We start from the raw sequence: 20,660 nt of genomic DNA on the forward strand, positions 1-20,660 counted from the left end.
CAAAGTTGACAGAAGAAATTTGAGGTTGAAAATTTAGGTCTATGAGTTAAAGTCTCTAATATCAACTCCGCGGTCACATTATCTCTACACTTGGCGGTCACCCACTACATTAACATTATAGGCTTTGCAGTCAAAACAAAAACTCCATGGTCCCAACAGACTCTATAGTTACAGCAAACACCCAGGGTTCAAAAACATAGACACAGTGACAATAAGGATTCTTCCTTCTCACGGTAACAGTATAGACTCCGGTCAACCATTTTACTCCACAGTATTAACGGTAAAAATATAGACTCAGCGGTCGAAATTTATTGTTTCGACCGTCAGAGTACTAATATCTTAAAATTAATTGATTTAATAAATTATTAAGCTTGTATCATTAAGAAAAACAACAAGTATCGTGTTATTTATGACCATGTATTGCACAAGAACCAGGCAAGAAGAACATAACATATCACATTATCAGTGCAGACAAGTACAACAAAATAATAAATAACATGTAACATTTAAACTAAAAATCATTAGCACTTTTCAGTATGAATTAATGCACAATGCACGAACTTGACATTATTCCAGTATATACTACTGTAAATACTGCAAAAGAAAATTGTTTTAGCATGACACACTTTTTTAGATATTATTTTATATGTATTCTCGTCATGTTTTTGTTTTCTAGAACCCCTGGTAGCATGAGACATTACTTAAGATTACTGAAACACCCGATGTTTCACGTGAACAACCGAAACCTCGCACATTATACCCGTATAAGGGCATGGCGCCTTTAAATTATATTTTTTATATAAAAATTCGGAAAGTTGTTTAAAAAGATAAAGTATTGTTTTTTAAATGTTAACAAATAAAATATTTAAAGGCAAAATACAGTAAAAAATAATAACATAAAATGTGTCGGAACAATAAAAATAATTACATTGAATGTGTCGAAAGATGCAGAAGTGGTCATGTCTCCACGAGTAGTAAGTAGTTAATTCATAGTCTAATTTAGTATCTTATGGGTATTTTTACTATTTTATATAGACTATGATCAGTTATACAATTTTGAAACTTCTAATACATTTAACTAGAACACATTTTTTTTTAAAACTTTGTTCATCTGGGTTCATGTAGCGTAATTGTAATTTCATAAGATCTGAAAAATATAAAAGATATATTTAGAAAAAACAACAATAACAACAACAACAACAGCAGCAGCAGCAGGATACTGTGTTGGATGCAGCTCGTTCATGCCATAAGTCAACAATCATATCAAACTGTTAAAGGAAGGGTCCCTTAATGTGGTATTAGTATTGTTTTGGAAATAACAAAAATGTAAGTAAAAATCCCCAAACTTTTCAGTGCCATATTAATTCTACTTCATTATAATTATACGAATATTTCTCACGTATTTTCATAAATATAAAAAAAAAACAATTTAAAAAACAACACAACAAGATGTAACGTGAACATAAAGATGAAGTTCATTAAAACATGATAACGTTATTTTTTATATCTTAAACAAAGACCACGATGAGCAAGATAAACCCTAAGTGTTAGAATACCCGACTTAGCAATGCATTATCGTCTTACATGCACATTCCTTCAACCGATTAACCACACATTATGCATTTTGATTTGATAGAAACGGTATATGAAATAAAATGATAGATGTGATGAGCTTGATAATTGACAACAGATAGAATAGAGGTGCGGAACACTTAATATCATCCAGAAAATCTTCTATATCATGTAAGGTACGTTGCTATACATAAAATTTTGTTTCAAGAGCGTCCATTGTCCGTGTACATTCAAGTTGAAATCGAATCTGTTTTAGTTACATTGTTTTCGTTACCAGCGTTATTTTCGATATAACTATTGTCAACATGAGCCTCGTTTTCATCCTCTTCCTCTTCAACCAAGGATTCTCTGAGAACAAACCTATCCGGATATTGTACCTTATTGGTAACGAAGCCAAACTGGTTAGAGGTCGTAGCAATATTTTTAGGCCGAATGACCTTAAGTCCATCTTCCGTACTTTCTGAACGCGGACTGAAGTTATGGTCCACTCTTGTTGAGTATAACACTTTGTTTGATCTGTCTTGACTTTGTTCATTTTGCCTGTCATTATCGGTAAAGTCTGGCGAATCAGCATGTTCAAAAACCGGAAGTTCCCTTTCGCGTGCTTTTTCATTCTCTACGTCATCTCCGCCGTTTATATACGGGTCTTTAGGTTTTATTTCAACATGTACTGTTATATTGAAAGGTTCTTGCTCGTCAACTGTGCTATCATCAACTGTTAGTGGACGATCAGTGTTTGTGGTAGTTCTAGACGTAGATCTCAAATGTCCCCTTTCTTTAGACGAGACCCGGTTCTTTTTTGTGTGTTTTGGTTTTGTATCATCGCTATTTAGTCGTATTTTGCCTCTGCTTCTCACCGACTTTGCAGACCTCTCTGAACAAGAAAGATCATCACCGCCTGCAGGTCTACTTGTGTCTTCTGACAGAGTTCCAAGCGCACTATCGTTTTCCCTAGATGCCATAGATAGACGATAACAACCTTCTTTTTGCATAACATTTCCGTTCACGCCAGCAAATGGGGAATTTCCTGTACTTTTAATGGTTCCGGGAACAAACCCTACAGGAACATTAAGATCTTGAGATATTTCAAGACTTCGTTTAAACTGGTGCCTTCTTGAAATTCCATCGGAAGCTTGTGGGTGACTTCTTCCGGTTGAGCTTGCAGAGCCTTTCTGGAAGTCTGTGTCGTCGGGGTGATTGAATCTTTGCACTGACATTATTGCGAAGATATCCTGACTGTCAGTCGGATCAGAACCGATTGATGGAATATGTCCGATAGGTGGCAGTTTATTTCTTTTGTAAACTCTTTGTCCACTGACAAAGTTTGAATGGACAAAGTGAATATGTTTATTGAGATCAAATACCTTCTTATAGCGTCTTTCAAACTCAAGTTCATCATACAAGCTACCAAAACCTTTTGGTTTGAAGGTGCTTGGCTGATTGTTTTCTTTCGTACTTGCCTTTTTCTTGCCAAATTTGTATTTTAAATTTGTAGATTGACTATCCTGGCTCCCTAGAAATCCCTGATGATGCACAAATTCTTTTGACAACACAACGCTTCCTGTATTTTCTGAATTATGGGATGAGCACATGTGTTTCCGGTCATGCGCATTCGCAGGTTTTTCATGTTCGTCTCGATTATGAGGCTGCTGATTGCGAGCTGACTCCTCTGCATGATTACCATGTTCAGACTGGACCCACTGCTCGATATTGTCTTTCCAAAAGCTGTCAGTTGGATGTTTACCAACCCTAAATCTTTTCCCTCCAGAAGTAGCTGAATGTCCATCCCCCAACCTCCACGGCTGTTTCGGCGAGGGCTTTTCTGGGTAAACCATTTGGCTGAAATGAAAGAACCCAATGTGTTATTTTATGAAATTTGCCAGTCCTCAAGAAACATGTAAAGAATTCCTGCCCTCTAAGAAGGCATTACATCATTTTATTATATACTCTCAATATGATGAGCACATCACAAATCAGACTTAAAACCCACCAACACAGTTTACAAGTATTTATTCCAGCGCCTTTGAACGTGTTTACATATGAAAAGGTAGCTTTTTATAAATTTGGTCTAATGATAATCATATTCTAAATTACAAATGAGCCAAAGAATTGTACATAATTTAGGAAATGCTATACTCAGTTTTTGAAAATATAATCTTTAATAATTGTTTCATTGAATGTCACTGATTTAATTTCTATTCAAACACCGGTTGGCGTAAAATCGATAGTGTTTTATAACCTTATCTCTTGAACTTCATTCCCAGCTTAAGCAAATATATCTCTTTACCACTTGAAGGTGCGCAGTCACTTGATAAAATCGTCAAACTGCTCTTTTTTCTGTTAAGTGTTATTAACATATAAATAATGTTACATATTTAACCCTGCCACTGATAAATTGGTGCAGTGGACTTGCCTTGGCTTTGAACCTGTGCTTTGTGACTTAAGCAAAGGTGCTAATCGCATTGATTTGACCTAACATATGTTTAATCTTGTTATTCATGCAATGCTATATCTTTTTATTAAAGAAGAAAAAGAAAAATGTATTTTTTTCTGTTAAATAAAGTTAACAATATAACAGAAATTAAGATATTTTTAACTGATTTTTTTAATATATAGATAAAATATTGCATCGATGACAAGATTATAAATATTTTGGTCAATTTCGGTGTCGATAAAGTGATGGTAGTAAAAAAGGTATTTGTTAAAAATATGAAATAATAGATATAACAGAATTGTTGTAACAAATTTAAGCGTACATGTATATTGTTAGTCGAAGGTGTGTAAACTTTATCGTGATGTTTCAGCGTTAGAAATTAGCCCATGCACACTGTTGATTGTAAAGAACATATACATGTACATATACAAGTAACTAGTTGATTTATTGCGATTTTGTTTTCCGTTATAGTCTCATTATAGTTTCCAAAAAGCTATCACTAGCAAAATAACCTGAACCATATTTTGATTATGTTGATTTTTGGTAGTTAGTACAATTATAGTGATTTATTACTTTATATGGAAGTCAAATTACTACTTTACTTACATTTTTTTACTTAAGTGACAAATAATTTCATATTCAGTACTAATTTTCTCAGATAATAAGCATCTATCATACTCGAAAACCGTTACCTGGTGTTTTAATGTTAAAAACCTCATATTTGGCCTCCTCAAGGCATAAATGTGTCTTTAATCAAATGTTTCACGCTACAAAGTATACAAAGATAGTTTTCTTTTTCAATGCTCATAATTATTTTTTTTTTCGGACAACAATAAATAAAACGTTCTCAGGAAAGCTTATAATAACATAAAGACTTTATCTTGTAAACCTGTCTTATTGTCTGTAATATTGGAATGAACTTAGCCTTGCCATCTATTTTATATATTTACAAGTGCATACAAAAACATTATGTGGGATTTAAGGAACATGCTTTAGACGCGAAACACGCAAATGAATTGTTTGCAGTTGTTATTTTTTTCCTTATATTCACAATGAATGGATTAAATAAATCGAAACAAAGATTGAAATAATCAATGTCATAAGTACGGACAGGAAAATTAAATTAAATTAAAAAAAAACTAAACTTATTTTAACCATATTTTGTAAAACTTAATTGAATTTTTTTAATGCATATGTACCTTATGCCAGTTGGTATTTTTGGAAAGAACATTCTTCCTGGAGTCCCGAAAATCCTTATCACATCAAATATAACGATAATGTATTTGTATCATTTTCTTTACTTTATATTCCAATGTAATCCAAGTTTTCCCAATATATAAGTCAATGTCCAAGATTAAGACTATAGCTTCACTACGCTTCAAGAGCTATTTTATTCTTTTAATTCCAGTTTATCACATTTTCACTATTTTCTTTATCATTAGGAACTCTGTATTATTTTTTTTTTCTCCCAAAATCATATTTTCATCGATATAATAGATCTAAGTATTCAATTGAAATGGCATATCCCGATTTCGTGCATTTTTTTAAATGACTGATATTTCAAATTTAGTAATCCTTGAATAGAATTAACCAGGTCACGCTGATTTACAGCTAAAATCAAATTAAGCTATATATATATTTATGCATTTTAATATCACCTAAGAAAGGTCAATCCGTTGGAATTAGCCGACGAATACGCGATCTTTCCGTGAATCTCCATTCAAGATTTTAGCTTTTAGCCTTGACTTAAAAAATAACATTGCAATTTTCATGCATTATCAAAAACACACAGTAAATTAGGTAGCGAACATTATCAAAATATTTATACTTGTTTAAATTAACTTTAATATATCCAATTTTAGAATATAAGGACCTAATACACTGCTTATTATTCTGTTTAAACACTGTTATCAAAGCTTACTATAGTAAATAAACACGATGGCAATGAAAAACGTGCTACATTGGAATGCCACTGGAAAAGTAATTTTCTGTTTTAATAGAATATCATTAAGGTAATGTAATCAAGTTATCCGATTGATGAATTCGATTAGTCTCGTCATTAATCAAGTGCCAATGAATCGAGTTCTCTTGACAGATTCATTAATAATGGGGTTATTTAAGTCCGAATTTGTAAACTATATCAGTACTTAAATCAATTTAAATTATATAAAACTTTAAAAATCACAGAAATATTTAAATACACAATTAGATATTATTTAGTGTTTTCCTTACACCCACGTTGTTACAACTGCTCGTTACGAAGAAGAAAAATGCTTTAAATCAGTCGTAAAAATAATGCACTTTTTATCAGTAGTTCTTCAAACGGTTTTCTTTACATGCTGTATCCACATTATTGCATAGATGTATTCAGTAAGTACTTAATCACTAAATTACCCATTCATGCCTTCAAAAGTCAACATTTTAAAAATCTTATCTTGCCCTCATAAACAACCTAAGTGCTATTGTACACTGGAATACTTATCTACAGCTATAATTACCACTGAAATTTGTCAACAAAAGAAGAAACTATTTAAAAGATCATTTGTTTCAGAATTACGATCCGAAAGACTTCTTGAAATATCTATAAATAACTCCACGCGCTAACCCGCTCGCACGCTCACAAAATAAGACCAGCATTCATTTCATATTAAACCAAAGCACTTCCGGTATGCTCTATTATAGGCTCAATAGATCCGTTCGCAAATTGTTGCTAAAATAGGTTGAACGTATTTTGTTTCTTAATAAAAAGTGCTTAATAATTGATTTATTGAGTAAATTACCGGCCACAAAATAATAAACGATTCAAAAGCCTAAAGATTTTCTGTCTTAAAATCAAACATCTTTATTACAGGATCTTAATAAATCATACAGATACTTGACAGTTTCTGTTATAACTACTTAAAAGGGTATAGGTCTTTAATTACGTTCACAGTCATTATGGAAAGTTATCAAATTTCATTTTTGGCAGTCAATTATACAAAGCTATTTCATATATTTAAAAGAAAGCAAACAATATATTTGTAGATATATACACACTGTTTAGATCAATATCAACGTGCAATACGTCATAGAAAAAACCTATATATTTTGGCGTACGCGTTCACGTAATGTTCTGTTAAAGAGAAATTTGAATGCCAATGTATAGGTCATTCCATTAAACACTATTTACAAGTAATGTTACAATTTAATAAAATATATCAAAAAATAAATACATTAAAAAAAAACTCCCTGCAAAAACCAGAAAGAATTATAATGTTAATCAATATTGAGAAAAATGCACTAAACCTTTAAGAAAGGTACAAACATTCAAGATCCAAGTTATTTTACATGTTATGTGCGGTTTAACACTGATTTTACAGTATTTTACCACCATATTTCTACTGCGTTACTAACGCAGTACTCTGCGTTACTAACGCAGTACTATGGGTTGTTTTTGAATATGTTGACCACTTTTCGGTATTTTTCGTGGATTGTAAGTGCCGATTGCAATATGTAAATTATTTTATTTCTTCACCTCACAATATTTTACTTCTAAATACATTTCCAAGATTTTCATGAAAATTAACATGAATCTGGAGGCGTGCTGCTTTATAGTAAACCGAACGAACTATACTACCCACTAATAACTGTTACTAAAATTTCACAACTAACATATAGATTTAAAATAATATATGTACGCCATATGTGCAATCACTTTTAATTATACTTGTTGAATTTCTGTGACTATATATATGGCAAAAGTAAAGCTCAACAGAGGCCAATCTAGGACTAACTTCACCACTTCCCTCCCATATTTTGCGCAATATATGGACAATATTATATGGACAATGTCGTAGTATAAAATTTTGATTATTTTCGCCACAGTTAGTTCATTCTGATGACATCAAGTTTTATGTTTGTCACTTACAGATAAAGGGAGAACGTTTTCTGGAGCTGCATCGAAATAAATGCAAAATATACCATTTAAGTAAATAGAAAAAGTCGGGTGGACTAAAACACAGTTAAACGGTCGTTTAACGTGTTTTTTTGTTTGTTAGGTTGGTTGGTTGGTTGGTTTTTTTAAAGAAATATAAGCAACGCCCTCAATAATCTAAAGAATTCGCTTTCTATGATGTATTCTATTCTATTCTATTCTATCCATGTTTAATAAATAGCCCCCACTGTTTCTAATAAAATCAAGGAAACTATACAAACCGAATGACTATTGGCAGGTTGTCAACACATTCAGTCAGAACCTCCTGGTTCCTTTCCCGCTCCTTCTGTAACTTTTCCAAGTAGCGTTTCGATTGGTTTCTGCTCGCTAAGCCAATCAGATTCTCCTTGTTGGAATGGAGCGCCACCTGAGCAGGGGGCGCGCGTAATGATTGCACGTGCGGTATGGTTGGATGACCTATGATCTCTAGCCATTCTGGGTCAGACATTGTTCTGATTCCGCGATCATGACTGAAAAAAAATACAACAAAACATTTTAAAGTGAATAAAATAAATTAAAATCCAAAATAAAAACAAAAGGATCGAGTCCAGTTGTATTGGACGGGCTACTGACAGTTGCCAATTCACGTGCGCTATCCCACTACTGTCCAACACGGGAACTTTTGCCTGCTGTGTTTCCACCCTGGGCCGATACGTTCCTCCTTAGACAACCTGGACCACCCAGGCTCCCCCGAGTGTCCCATATTGATGCCGGGCTTAGTGCGGACGCCCGATCGACACTGACAGGCTGACAGTAGGGCTCCCACCCTCAAACCGTCCTCAGATCCCGGCCTCTAAGTAGCTAGATTACAGGAGTACGCCAACACTCCCAGCCGATAGTAATTGTCCAAAGTCGGACATTTAAATTTAAAAGAGTCCACCTTTCATCTTTTTTTAAATATTTTTTTAATATTCATTTACTTATACGTTATATCATAATTAATGAAAATAATAAAAACTCGCTTTGTTTCAATTGAAAAAAAGGGAATAAAATTCAATGTTTTTAATTTTCACTGCCACGTGTACACACATAATTATATTAGTTAATTGAGGTTTGATAAGGTTTTGACAGGCCTATGACAGTTATAGTCCGATTGACATATATACACAGTCACTTGTGGATCACATACTACTAAACATGAGCTAAACCTCATTAAAAATCAAAATGTAAAAATTACAGTATACTATTACTAACTGATACAGATTGTTACTATACGAACTTTAGTGTTACCGTGGGGTTTTCCGTTTAAAATCTTAATTTATGAACACTATTTGATGAGATTTACAACAATACTGTTAATAAGGTTAATAAAACAGTAGAATGCTTGGTTATTAGGCCGACGGCAAACTATTTTGACATATTTATTTAATGTAACTTTAATAATGTAACAATCAAGTAAAAAACAAAATCGAGAAACTTGTTTCCGTATTTCCGACTTTCTGTTAACATTCGTAAACATGAACTCGCACGCAGACGGGATGTATTTTTACCATTTAAGGCCCATTATGCTTGAGAAATGCTATCATTTTTCTTTTTCAAAAGCTTTTTTATTTTTAGAGTACTGTTTAAGTTCCAAAAAGTTACTTATTTGCCAATTACCTGAACTGCTTGTTTTTGCTTTTAAAAACATTATTTGAACGACTTATAAAACTCATGTTTGCCATTTCTAAACATGCAATAACCATATTCCTTTCTGGAGCATAATTTGCCTTAAAGTATTCAGTCAAATAAATATTAAGTTGTGTAAAAAAAGAAAAAGAGGTTATATATCTCAGTGTAACGGTTGTTAATTTAAATAACCGGAGCCGATATGCAGAGCTGTTGCAAATAGAGTATCATTCTGTTTGTTATATTAAATCCGTTAAAAAAAACTTTTGACATGTAATAAATATAAAGATTTGTTTGTTATATAACTCTCGCCTTACAATGGTCTGGTCATGGTTATATATATATTATAACAACTGTTTATATTGCACCATATAATCTATCAGATATTTTAACGACTTATACATTAGAATACCTGTAATAGACAGGACTGACTTTGAGAACTTGGCTCCCTATAAGATGCTAGAGGCATTTTGTAGTACAAGTGGTATCTTGGTTTATTTTACCTATTTTAGGTTTGATGAATCCGGTAAAGGTGGATACCAAATTGAAAAACTTGATCTTGACTATTGAAATGGCCATTTGAAATGACCACTAAAATGGGCGCCAAATTTCTTTAACATGAAATGGATGATATATCAAATGGATGATATATCAAATAAAACTTTTAAGGAAAGGAAAAACCTGAAATTTGATACAAAGCATGTTTAGGTAAAATCAAATTAGACACCAAAACAGAATTAAACAAACAAAACAATCCAATATGGCCGAATAATCCAAGATGGTGGACATTTTTCTATAGGCCAATATAATACACGTACTAATATAGAAGTAATACTAAAGATAGTACTGAAAATTTTAAGGCATTTAAACATAAGAGACCTGTATTTAGGGTTTACGCAGCGAACATTCACTCTTCCCTGCCCTATCATGTATTTTATCTGGCACTCTATGCAAGCATATAGCGTGACTACTCAGATTCCTACTGCGTATGTGTGAGGAGGTTAAACATATACATTAATTAAAGGCACCTTTCTCTGCGTACTCTTGGGTTTTGATGCTCGGTTTTTGTTATCGGTCGTCGTCTTCGTTCTTTTGTTGTCAGATGTTCTGTTATCGGTGCACGTCTCTGTTTTTAGTCGTCGTCTTTGTTCTTCTGTTATCGGTTCTCGTCTTCGTTCTTATCCGTTCATCTGTCATCGGTTCCCGTTTCCGTTTTCTTGTTGTCAATTCTTCTGTTATTGGTTCTCGTCTCTATTTTTCTGTTAACAAGACAACGGAGTGAGGATTGATGTCAGTTCTTCTATTATCGGTCCCTGTCTCTGTTCTTCTGTTATCGGTCCACGTCCTTGTCTCTGTTCTTCTGTTATCGGTCCTCGTCTCCGTTCGCTTGTTGTCAGTTCTTGTGTTCCCGGGTCCCTGTCTCTCTTCTTCTGTTTTCAGTCCTCGTCTCTGTTCTTCTGTTATTGGTCCTCGTCTCCGTTCGCTTGGTGTCATTCTTTCTGTTATCGGTCCCTGTCTCTGTTCTTCTGTTATCGGTCCTCGTCTCTGTTCGCTTGTTGTCAGTTCTTGTCTCCGTTCTTCCTTCTGTTATCGGTCGTCGTCTTCGGTCTTGTACTTTCGGTACTTGTTTCCTGTTCCGTTAAGGTCTTCTCTTGTATACTATGGTTGCCGTCATTCTGTGTCGATGTCCTGGTGTTGTCAGTCTTGTAGTCATTTATTCGTTCAGTGGAGTAGCGGGGGATCGAACTCACGACCCCTTGATTTGTAGGCAAACAGTGTTACCACTGCACCATAGCGCCGCTCTGAACAATAACCATTTTGGAAAGTCCTTTATACATTAAATACTATTTCAATGGCTAACAAAGGGTGTATTACAATTATATTTTAACACCTCTACTATGTAGCCAACCCACGTGACTTTTATATATGGTCAAAGTAAATATTACTCGATTTATTACAAGTAATATTTTTATAGATAACTTTGCTGTTACTTTAAGATATCCTGGATTTATTGGAGGGTACCCGGAATTCTAATGTATATCAAATGATGTGATAATCTTCTTGTAGAATTTTCTCAACACCGTGACTGAATTCCAAAATTTTCGAGAGCTGCCATGGTAAAGCAAGCACACATAGCAATCTCCCGGTTTCAGACAAATTATGACTCGATGAAAATATGGTGTTGTTATTGTTGTTGTTGTTTTTAACTTTAACTTTAAATTTCAAATTAAATAGTCACTTATTTTTAAACAAGATGGTAAGCATTTGGTGTTTTCTGTAATTTTTGTTAAGAATGTGATGAAGTATACACTTCTAAGTTTAAGCTGACTTTTTATCCATCGTATACCTTAATGCAGTTATAATTGAATCTAAAAAATGAATTATGCAGACATTATTTTCAGCAGAAAACAACAAATACAAACAAAACCACACACAAAAAACGTACATGCAGCATACATGTGTAATGTTCACAATGTGCTGAAAAACGGCTCTTTATTAATTTCAGTATTTCAGCAAGTTACACATTTTATAAATGAATGGGACAGAAATGTTGTTGTAACCATTTAAAAAGTAGGATTTGTAAAAATTTGTAAGTTGGCTATTTTTTACCTAGTTTGCTCAACACTCAATTAACACATTTTTATATATAAACCTGAGGTAGAAAACAACTTTCATAGATTGAGATAGAGCCATAATGTCGTAGATATTTGGGTTACAACAGGAGTTTTTGATCCTGATAATGTTTTAAGTAGGATAAACATATTCTAAAAATTTTGTACTGCCTTAATTCATTTTTTTTAAATATGTGCAACTATGTTATTATTATGTCTTTAGTTAATAGTTTCTAGGGAAAAGCCTTAACAAAGGTGGTATCTTTTATTTTATATATAAATTTTATAATGTGTCACATGTCGCCTTTAAAAAGATTTTGTGGTGATTTTGCGCATACTTAATCCCGCTTTTGCATGTTGGAAAAACAATATTTTATTTGTTTGTATACACAGCCTAATTGCTTATTTTGTATAGTCTTATATTTTATTGACCTGTAAATTATGAATACATTACAGCACTCATTGAAATATTAGATTCCACTTCGATTTCGTTAGTAAAGTTTACGAGAATTAATAGAGGATATTTGTTTGTTTGTGTGTAAGATGAAATTTTATTTCATCGAGTGGGCTTTAAAAACAGTATTCCCACGAGTGGCGTAGCCACGAGTGAGAATACTGTTCTTAAAGTTCACGAGTATAGTAAACTATAAAACTAAAAATGTTAGTGAAAGTCATATCTGCTAAAAATGTAAACGTTATCGTTACTACCACATTGCCGGTTAAGTGATTCATTTGTGAGAGTTCTATGCTTCGATTCCTACTGTTTCCCTTTTTTAAGACCTACTGTTTTTTGTTTGTTTGCTTTTTTTTTTTTGTTTGTTTTTTTTTTTGGGGGGGCGTCGGGGTTGGGGGTATGGGGTGATTTGCAGTATATATTATAAAACACTTTTGTCTCGGTTTGTGTTGTGTTTATGGCATTGAAATGACATTTTTTGAGATTTCAAAATAATTAAATTTAATATTAATTTTAAACCATAAATACTTTAAAAAGTGCAAAATAAATGAAAACAAAATGAACAACTTAAAAAAAAATCATAGCTACAAATAATGTTGAAAATTACGGAACACCTGAAGTGACATTTTCCACACTTTCTCCCGGAATTGAAATCGTTTTTACGAGATAATAATTCCCAATTAGAAATACTTAAATATAAAATCTTAATTACGAAATATTGATTCCTTATTACGAAATATTATTTCGTAATTATTTCGTAATTACGAAATATTAATTCGTTATTACGAAATATTAATTTGTTATTATGAAATATTCATTCTTTGGTAATATTTATAAAGAATGATTTGAAACTAAGTTTATTGTTTAAAAAATATAATCAAGTAAACAAAACATAAAAAGTGATTTTTTTTTCAATCTTAGTCTTATACCTTAACGCGCTAGTAAAACAGTACTGTATATTACTGTTTATTGAGCCATTGGGCTTATTATCGTTATATTTGGTGGCTAATCTCATTAAAATCTGATCATATTGAATATTGAATAATCATTTGATTTTGACAAGAATAATTAATTGCATCATATTGTACCATAGTTTTAATGACTTATTTTAGTATTTTTAAGCGGCCATTTTGAATTGACCTTTTGAAGGTCAAGGTCAATTTTATTATCTTGGTATCCACCCTCATCGTCTTCAGCATACCCATATTAGGTTAAAACTCTCAAGATATTACTTGTACTATAAAATGCCTCTAGCATTCATATTTTCTTAAAATCAGTCCTGTCTATAATGCAAACTAAACAACATTTACTTGTTTTTTACATTATCAGTTACAGTATATACATGCATGTTTATATTACCTGTTTATATGGTTCAACATAAATGCTATAAGCGGCTCGGTAACGCAATTAACAACCATATATAGACGTCTATATCAAAATATTTTAAAACAAATCAATACAACTGAATAATTGAAACAATTTTTTCCGATCTGACAGAACCTAATTGAACTTAAAATGAATTTATGACTCTGAAGCAGCCGGTTATGTGATAGGTGATATAAACATCACGATTGACAATGGAAATTGACGTTATAAAAATATTAGTGCAAGCATTACTTCAAATCTCTGACATGGATATTGACAAGTTCGATAACTGTTGTGAAAAGCGATGACGTTAGATGACTATAGTCACTTTTAAAAGCACAGAAAAAAAAGAAAGATTTTTTTCTTTTAGTAGATAAAGAGCTAACAGCTCGATGTAAAACAGTCAAATGTAAACATAGTAGAATTTTTACTTCTTTTTCTTTATCAATGTACCTCACGTAATTGCCAAATTGCAAAAGATGGAAAATATGATGGTCCAGGACTTCAGGTATATGGCCAATTAGTTACATTTTGAAACTGTAACACGATACCAACACTAAAAAAACTTTGTAAAATAATGAGCCTTTAAAAGTTTACAAAACTGGAATTATTTCAGAACTATGGGTCTTTTCCGGTCGTTATCGGTAATTTCCGTTACATTTCAGTGAAATGCAGAAAAAAGCGTTATCTTTAAGAATAAGAATTTCTTTAATTAATTCATCGACAAACACGAATTACTTTAGTAGTTTATCTTTAGAGATTCATAAATAAGAAAAAAACGTGTAGATTTTTGTCGTTTGGTCACTCATCTTACAATACTTTAGATCTTTTTAATTCAATGAACTTTGCGTTTTATTTAATTAAAAAATTACAAAATCTATTCATAGAAGAGGTCATACCATACATATGTCGTTTGAGCTTCTTATCTTTATAGACAACTTACCCATTAAGCAGTTTGACCATTTCCGCAAGGAAATCATCAATGCTATTTTCCCTTGTAGGGTAGCACATATTTCCATCGTCAGAACATGAACACATTTGCGGAATAAATACTGGCGCTTTCTAAGCACCTTATTCACTCACTATTTCCAGTTAAATATCAACTGCACATTTTTATGATCACAAAATTGTTAAATAATGCGTCAATGGAAGCAGCTTCACTTTGTTACATATTTTTTTCCATTTCAATCCAAAGGCTCGTATTGTTATTTAAATATGTCAAAGTCCATTGCCGGACACACGTTTTCGTTAAAAGCCATAGAGTCAAGTCGTTTAAGTATAAAGCAATGCTATTAAAAATCAGCTAATCGTATTAAATAGATTCTTTTTATTAACTTTAAATATATGCTTTATCAATGATTTTATTATTTCAATCTATTTTTGGCAAAAGAGCAATTATTACGTCTTACTAAATTTATAGTAACCGGTCAATCGTTTGTTTTGATATACAATAATCTATAAAGATAATGCTATCAATGCATCTACAAGTCTTTTATTAAGACGTCGTCAAATAGTTGAATAGGTGCGTGAACATGCTGATATAAATCTGCTCATAATGCAATTTTAACGAACATATTTCAAACGGTGCTTCGTGAAAATACATTGTTATAAATATTGGTAAGTTGCTAAAAAATGGATACTTGAAAGTATCAGTTCCAGTTGATTCAAGGACGTCACGGTAGTTGTAAGCGCAAGCTAACGTCAACGACCATAGCACCGGCTTAATCAAGGAGTACTAGTATATAGTCGATACTTTTTGAATTCAGAAACATCAGTAGAAACAACATATGTCCATATATTTTATTTTGTCGACATTGAATTTAGAGCAAAAAAAATAAAATAAAGAATAAAAAATAAATTAATAAAATGTAGAAAAATAAAATTGAAAGTTGTGTAAATGATAATAAAGCCAAAACCGTTCGTGTTATGTTACAAAAAATTACATAAAAAGTACACAGAAATATGAAAAATATGAACAGTATACCTCGCCGTATCATCTTACTCGATACCATTTAACGGGTATTAATAAATAAAAGCAACTTTTGCTTAAAACTACAAAACTACCCAAAATACACGAACACCATTTTTAACTAAAATAATCTATATCAACTAAAGTGTTTTCTTTTAATTTGCATGTATGCCTACGCATAGTAAGTACACCAGATGTTATTTTGATCTTTGTTATTTTAACATATTGATATAAATCAATATAAATTGGTATAAAATCAAGGAATATATTAGATCCTTTCTTACGCCTTTTATTTAACATGAGTGCTGCTAAAATTGCGAGAGATAAAATGAGCCGTGTCACGACAAAACCAACATAATGGGTTTGCGACCAGCATGGATCCAGACCAGCCTGCGCATCTGCGCAGTCTAATCAGGATCCATGCTGTTCGCTATCGGTTTCGCTACTTGTTATAGAGTTTGTAAGCGAACAGCATGGATCATATTCAGACTGCGCGGATGCGCAGGCTGGTCTGGATCCATGCTGGTCGCAAACCCATTATGTTGGTTTTGTCGTGACACGGCTCAAATGTTCTTTCAAAATTTAGCACGTTATTCTTGTGATAAACTGAACGTATTAAGATTGCAATAACAAAATACCGGGTATGTCCTTTAAAAAACTGACGAGAATCTTCAGGTATTTTAATGGTTCGACATTGACGTTTTCCTAAAATAAACTCTCTTTATAACACAAATTTGGCATTTTGGAATAAATATTTTTTATCCATTTGTTGGAGAATGCCACGTATTTTGAGTACATGTTGTATATATGTTAACTCAATATAAAATACTAAACGTTACTTGATAAGCTATCTAATGTTTGTCTTTTGAATTAGCTATGCCATACTCTGGCTGCCAGTTACCTAGGATGTTTCTGTAAAAGTAATAACAAATCATCTTTCGCAATTAAAAGACAAATTTCTCTATAACAAGAATTATACAACGCTGAAGAATGAATGGCACGCGAGACATATGCCGGTATTCTAAAGTTCTGCGATGCTTGTCATTTTTGTCATTTTTCCGTGCCCGCGTCTGTGTCCGTGAAGTTTCACTCAGCAAAGAATAAGTTGGGCCATCCTTGTAAGGGTCCAAGACCAGCTCCGCGATTGTTTTTTTTTGGTGTGTACGAACAGTTCGGGGAAAGGTTTGTACCAGGATTCCAAGTCAAACAAGAAATTATGAACGACTCGATAAAAAAAGCTCAATTAAATAATGTGATTTGCACACAATATTGTAGCGTGCTTAAATATTACTTTTGTAAACTGGTCGAGCCCACCAACTATGGTTCTGTTTAATAGTGTTGGATGCGAACCACGAACAATGAACATGGGCCACGGAATACAGGCCAATAAGTTGCCAACCCACATTTCAAATCCCCCCTATCCCGCACAAGAAAAATGTTTTAAGGACTCGAACTTCCGATTAAGAGGTCCAAAGTTACATATATTTAAGTAAAAAGGTTTTGTATCTCCAAAATAAGAATAAAAAGAAGGAGTCAAAACGGAACTTTATTCCCTATCTTGAATCCTAAAATATTAATTTACAAAATAAATGCGGAGACAAAAAATAGAATTGTTTTATGTTTGAAAAGTCTGAAGGAAATAAAAATGCACTTACATATTGCAGCAGATACATATGGCCCCAACAGATCGTTTCAGGCGCTCGGACATTCCTCAATTTACTTTTCTCCTTTTATATTCCTTTTGTTTTTATATATTATATTTTCATAATTCGTTCTGAAATTCGGTTTTTAAAAAGAAACACAGCGTTTAGCGGTCTTTAGATCTGACAGTGCCCATATTGTGATTCGTTACTTAGATTAGGCAAATAGTTTCATTAAAACAATAAACGGTAGTCAAAAGCAGCGAAATGTGTCACTTTTAAAACAATACAAATAATGATATCACGAAATTTGATTCCTTTTGACCGAATATCGGATCAATCTATTCACTGACCCTATTGATTATAAAATACTCGTACTCGAATTGTTTTTCTAATTTCTTAAACAAATTTGAAACATCTTCAATTTCATTTTTATTCATTATCAGAAATAGATGTTTATTGATCTGGAAAGTGTTAAATGGAAGCGTTTTTTTTTTTCTCAACAATTTAAGAAATCCTAGAGCTCCGTGAAGAAAAAAAAACCTTTGACAAACGTTGAAAATTAAATCCCCTTTTTGTTTAAGAAATTTATTGACAGTGTGACTAATGTTAAATTCACATATGATCAAATGTAGAATTAAATTAATTCATATCTAGTATTTGTTAAGACGCACTAGAAAGAGACAAACATTCTACGAGTGTTTGTCTGTCTTAAAATTTACAAAGTCAAGTGTTTACACGAGAGAAATCAGTTTTTAAAAGTTTCCAAATTAAAATGATGTTATTGTAGTGGTAATACTTCCTTTGTTTGCTTATCTAGAATTTTCAATTAGGATCATACCTTCAGAAGAAAGGCCCGACATATATTGGCGACTGTATTGTGATAAATATATTAACAGAAAAAGGGAGGTAACTTTACAGAGTTTTGAACAAGTCATGTTTTTGATTATCTTCGCGTTACTGTCAGACTGTTCACAATAACTCCAAGTTCAAATTTAAAATCACAGTTCTTTAAAAAAGAGAAAAGAAGATGATGATTAAGAGTAAGAAAATATGATGATGATGATGATGATGATGATGATGATGATGGTGATGATGATGTGTTCCTAGTGTAATATGAATGTAAAAGAATACGAGTGTGCCCAAAATACAATGATTTACGAAACCCCTATTTCAGTCCTTATTTTTGTCATATTACATGTACATTATATCATATGTATAGCAATAAACATATTGTATAAACTTTTGAACCTTGACCTTGTCATTGGCCTACAAAACAAAAGTTTATTACACTTATGACTTTAGACTCTGTTAAAATACTATTAATGTAAGTAAATTCATTTGTGCCGCGTCATGACAAAACCAACCTAATGGGTTTGCGACCAGCACGGATCCAGACCAGCCTGCGCATCCGCGCAGTCTGATCAGGATCCATGCTGTTCGCTATCAGTTTCTCTACTTGTTATAGGGTTTGTAAGCGAACAGCATGGATCCTGAATCAGACTGCGCGAATGCGCAGGCTGGTCTGGATTCATGCTGGTCGCAAACCCATTATGTTGGTTTCGTCATGGCGCGGCTCATTTATAAAGCTTCTCATTTGCAATAAATTCCAGACTTGAATATTGTAAAAGGAATTATTTCTAACATTATTTCTAACAGAAGTTATCTAATATTAATATTCACCTTATTACAAAAAATGTTGAAACGTAAGAGATATTCTTAAAAATATTTATGATATTTTGTTAACCATGTACTTCCCTTTATGTCTTTGTATAATATGCGATTTGATACGGCGAGCTTTGAATGTAATAACATGTATTGCTTAATAAATATTACGTTATGTTTCAATGAAATATTACATAGATATTAAAGCAATTATCATTAAGTTCTCGATTTTTATTCCCTTTTAATGTGTTTTTTTATTCATACGATATATGCGTGTTTATATTCTTTCAGTAAACATAATAGAAAAACTAAACGAATTGAGGTTTTCTTAAATTAATTAAATACATGTCAGAAATATCGTTCTTTAGATTTTATCCTTATAGAAAAAGATGTTTTCAATTATTTAATTACATCTTATCAATGAATGGTTATAAAAAAGTGGTCTTTAATTGCATGGTAATCTTTACTCAGAGGTGGCTCCTAACTACAGGTTTTACTGTAGTTAGATACTGAACAGATGATAATAAATAAATTCTGATATACAGATTTTTTTTAATCTTTATGCCTGTATGAAATAATGTATCGTACGTCTTAATTTAAGTATACATACCTTTGGGATAAGTCTACGAGATCCTCAAACGTGCAGACACTAACTTCAATGTCAGGGTCGCCATAGACCTGGTCCATGTATCTTGATGATAACATTTTTTTTCTTCAGTGTGTCGTCAGAATTAGTTTCAAGGAACGTATACCTAACACATGACAAACATTCAGTTTCAGAACTCAGCTAGGTCTCCTAATTCCAGTTAATATATCCAGTAAATATAATAATTAAGTTAGTCCAATTGTTTAGTTCATGCTGCCTATAATTTAACTATTTTGCAAATCATGTTGCTAATCAGCGTTCCATATCTTCATTATCTTCTCTTGCTATATCATAAATGAAAACCAAGTTTGCATATCAATCGAAAAGGCTTCGTATTTGTTTTAGCTGCTATTGCAGTTCAATATTTCTAATTAAGTTCATTTGTTTGAGTTTATAAATGTTTTCTCTATTCTCTACGATATGCTGTTTGCCATTAATGTTATGCAAATATTAGCAGAGCTTTTAAATTATAAGTATCGTTTTCGCGCATTAATGATAATTTAACTGTAACGGTTTGCTATATATGTAGCATATTCCTTAAAGTCCCATATCAGGTTTTATTTTATAAGTTCAGATAAAGATAGCATTATCTGATATTTAGACTTTAGCACGTAAATATTCAAGAAAAGGATAAGTTTCCTGGTGCGCGTGTGAATTAGGACAATTTTCTTTTATTTTATTATAGAAGTATCTTAAAACAAAAATTGAAAGGACGTCTTTGT

The 20,660-nt window shown here is 32.4% G+C and overlaps 1 protein-coding gene across 4 annotated transcripts; it reads right to left on the reverse strand.

Moving 5' to 3' along the window:
* Nucleotides 1–403: 403 nt before the first annotated feature.
* On the reverse strand, nucleotides 404–20,119 carry LOC132753384 (uncharacterized). 4 transcript variants are annotated; one of them, XM_060743844.1, is made up of 3 exons: nucleotides 19,903–20,119; nucleotides 8,201–8,449; nucleotides 404–3,411 (listed from the first exon to the last, which is right to left on the reverse strand). In XM_060743844.1, the coding sequence occupies exons 1-3, from the start codon at nucleotides 19,995–19,997 to the stop codon at nucleotides 1,803–1,805; spliced, it is 1,953 nt and encodes a 650-aa protein (XP_060599827.1). In that variant the 5' UTR covers nucleotides 19,998–20,119; the 3' UTR covers nucleotides 404–1,802. The 4 variants fall into 4 exon arrangements, with proteins under 4 accessions (XP_060599827.1, XP_060599828.1, XP_060599825.1 ...); XM_060743845.1 differs by lacking the exon at nucleotides 19,903–20,119 and adding an exon at nucleotides 17,643–17,949; XM_060743842.1 differs by lacking the exon at nucleotides 19,903–20,119 and adding an exon at nucleotides 14,962–15,285.
* Nucleotides 20,120–20,660: the final 541 nt, after the last annotated feature.

Source organism: Ruditapes philippinarum, unplaced genomic scaffold, assembly GCF_026571515.1.
Source record: "Ruditapes philippinarum isolate M1 unplaced genomic scaffold, ASM2657151v2 ctg4_1_1_1_1, whole genome shotgun sequence".
NCBI classification, from domain to species: Eukaryota; Metazoa; Mollusca; class Bivalvia; order Venerida; family Veneridae; genus Ruditapes; species Ruditapes philippinarum.

Excerpts from the sequence above, each read along its gene's own strand:
- LOC132753384 (XM_060743844.1), bottom strand. The coding sequence starts at position 19,997 with ATGTTATCATCAAGATACATGGACCAGGTCTATGGCGACCCTGACATT. Across the intron at positions 8,450-19,902 it reads CTCGTAGACTTATCCCAAAG|TCATGATCGCGGAATCAGAA; the intron begins GTATGTATACTT and ends ATTTTTTTTCAG. Across the intron at positions 3,412-8,200 it reads AACCTGCCAATAGTCATTCG|CCAAATGGTTTACCCAGAAA; the intron begins GTTTGTATAGTT and ends CTTTCATTTCAG.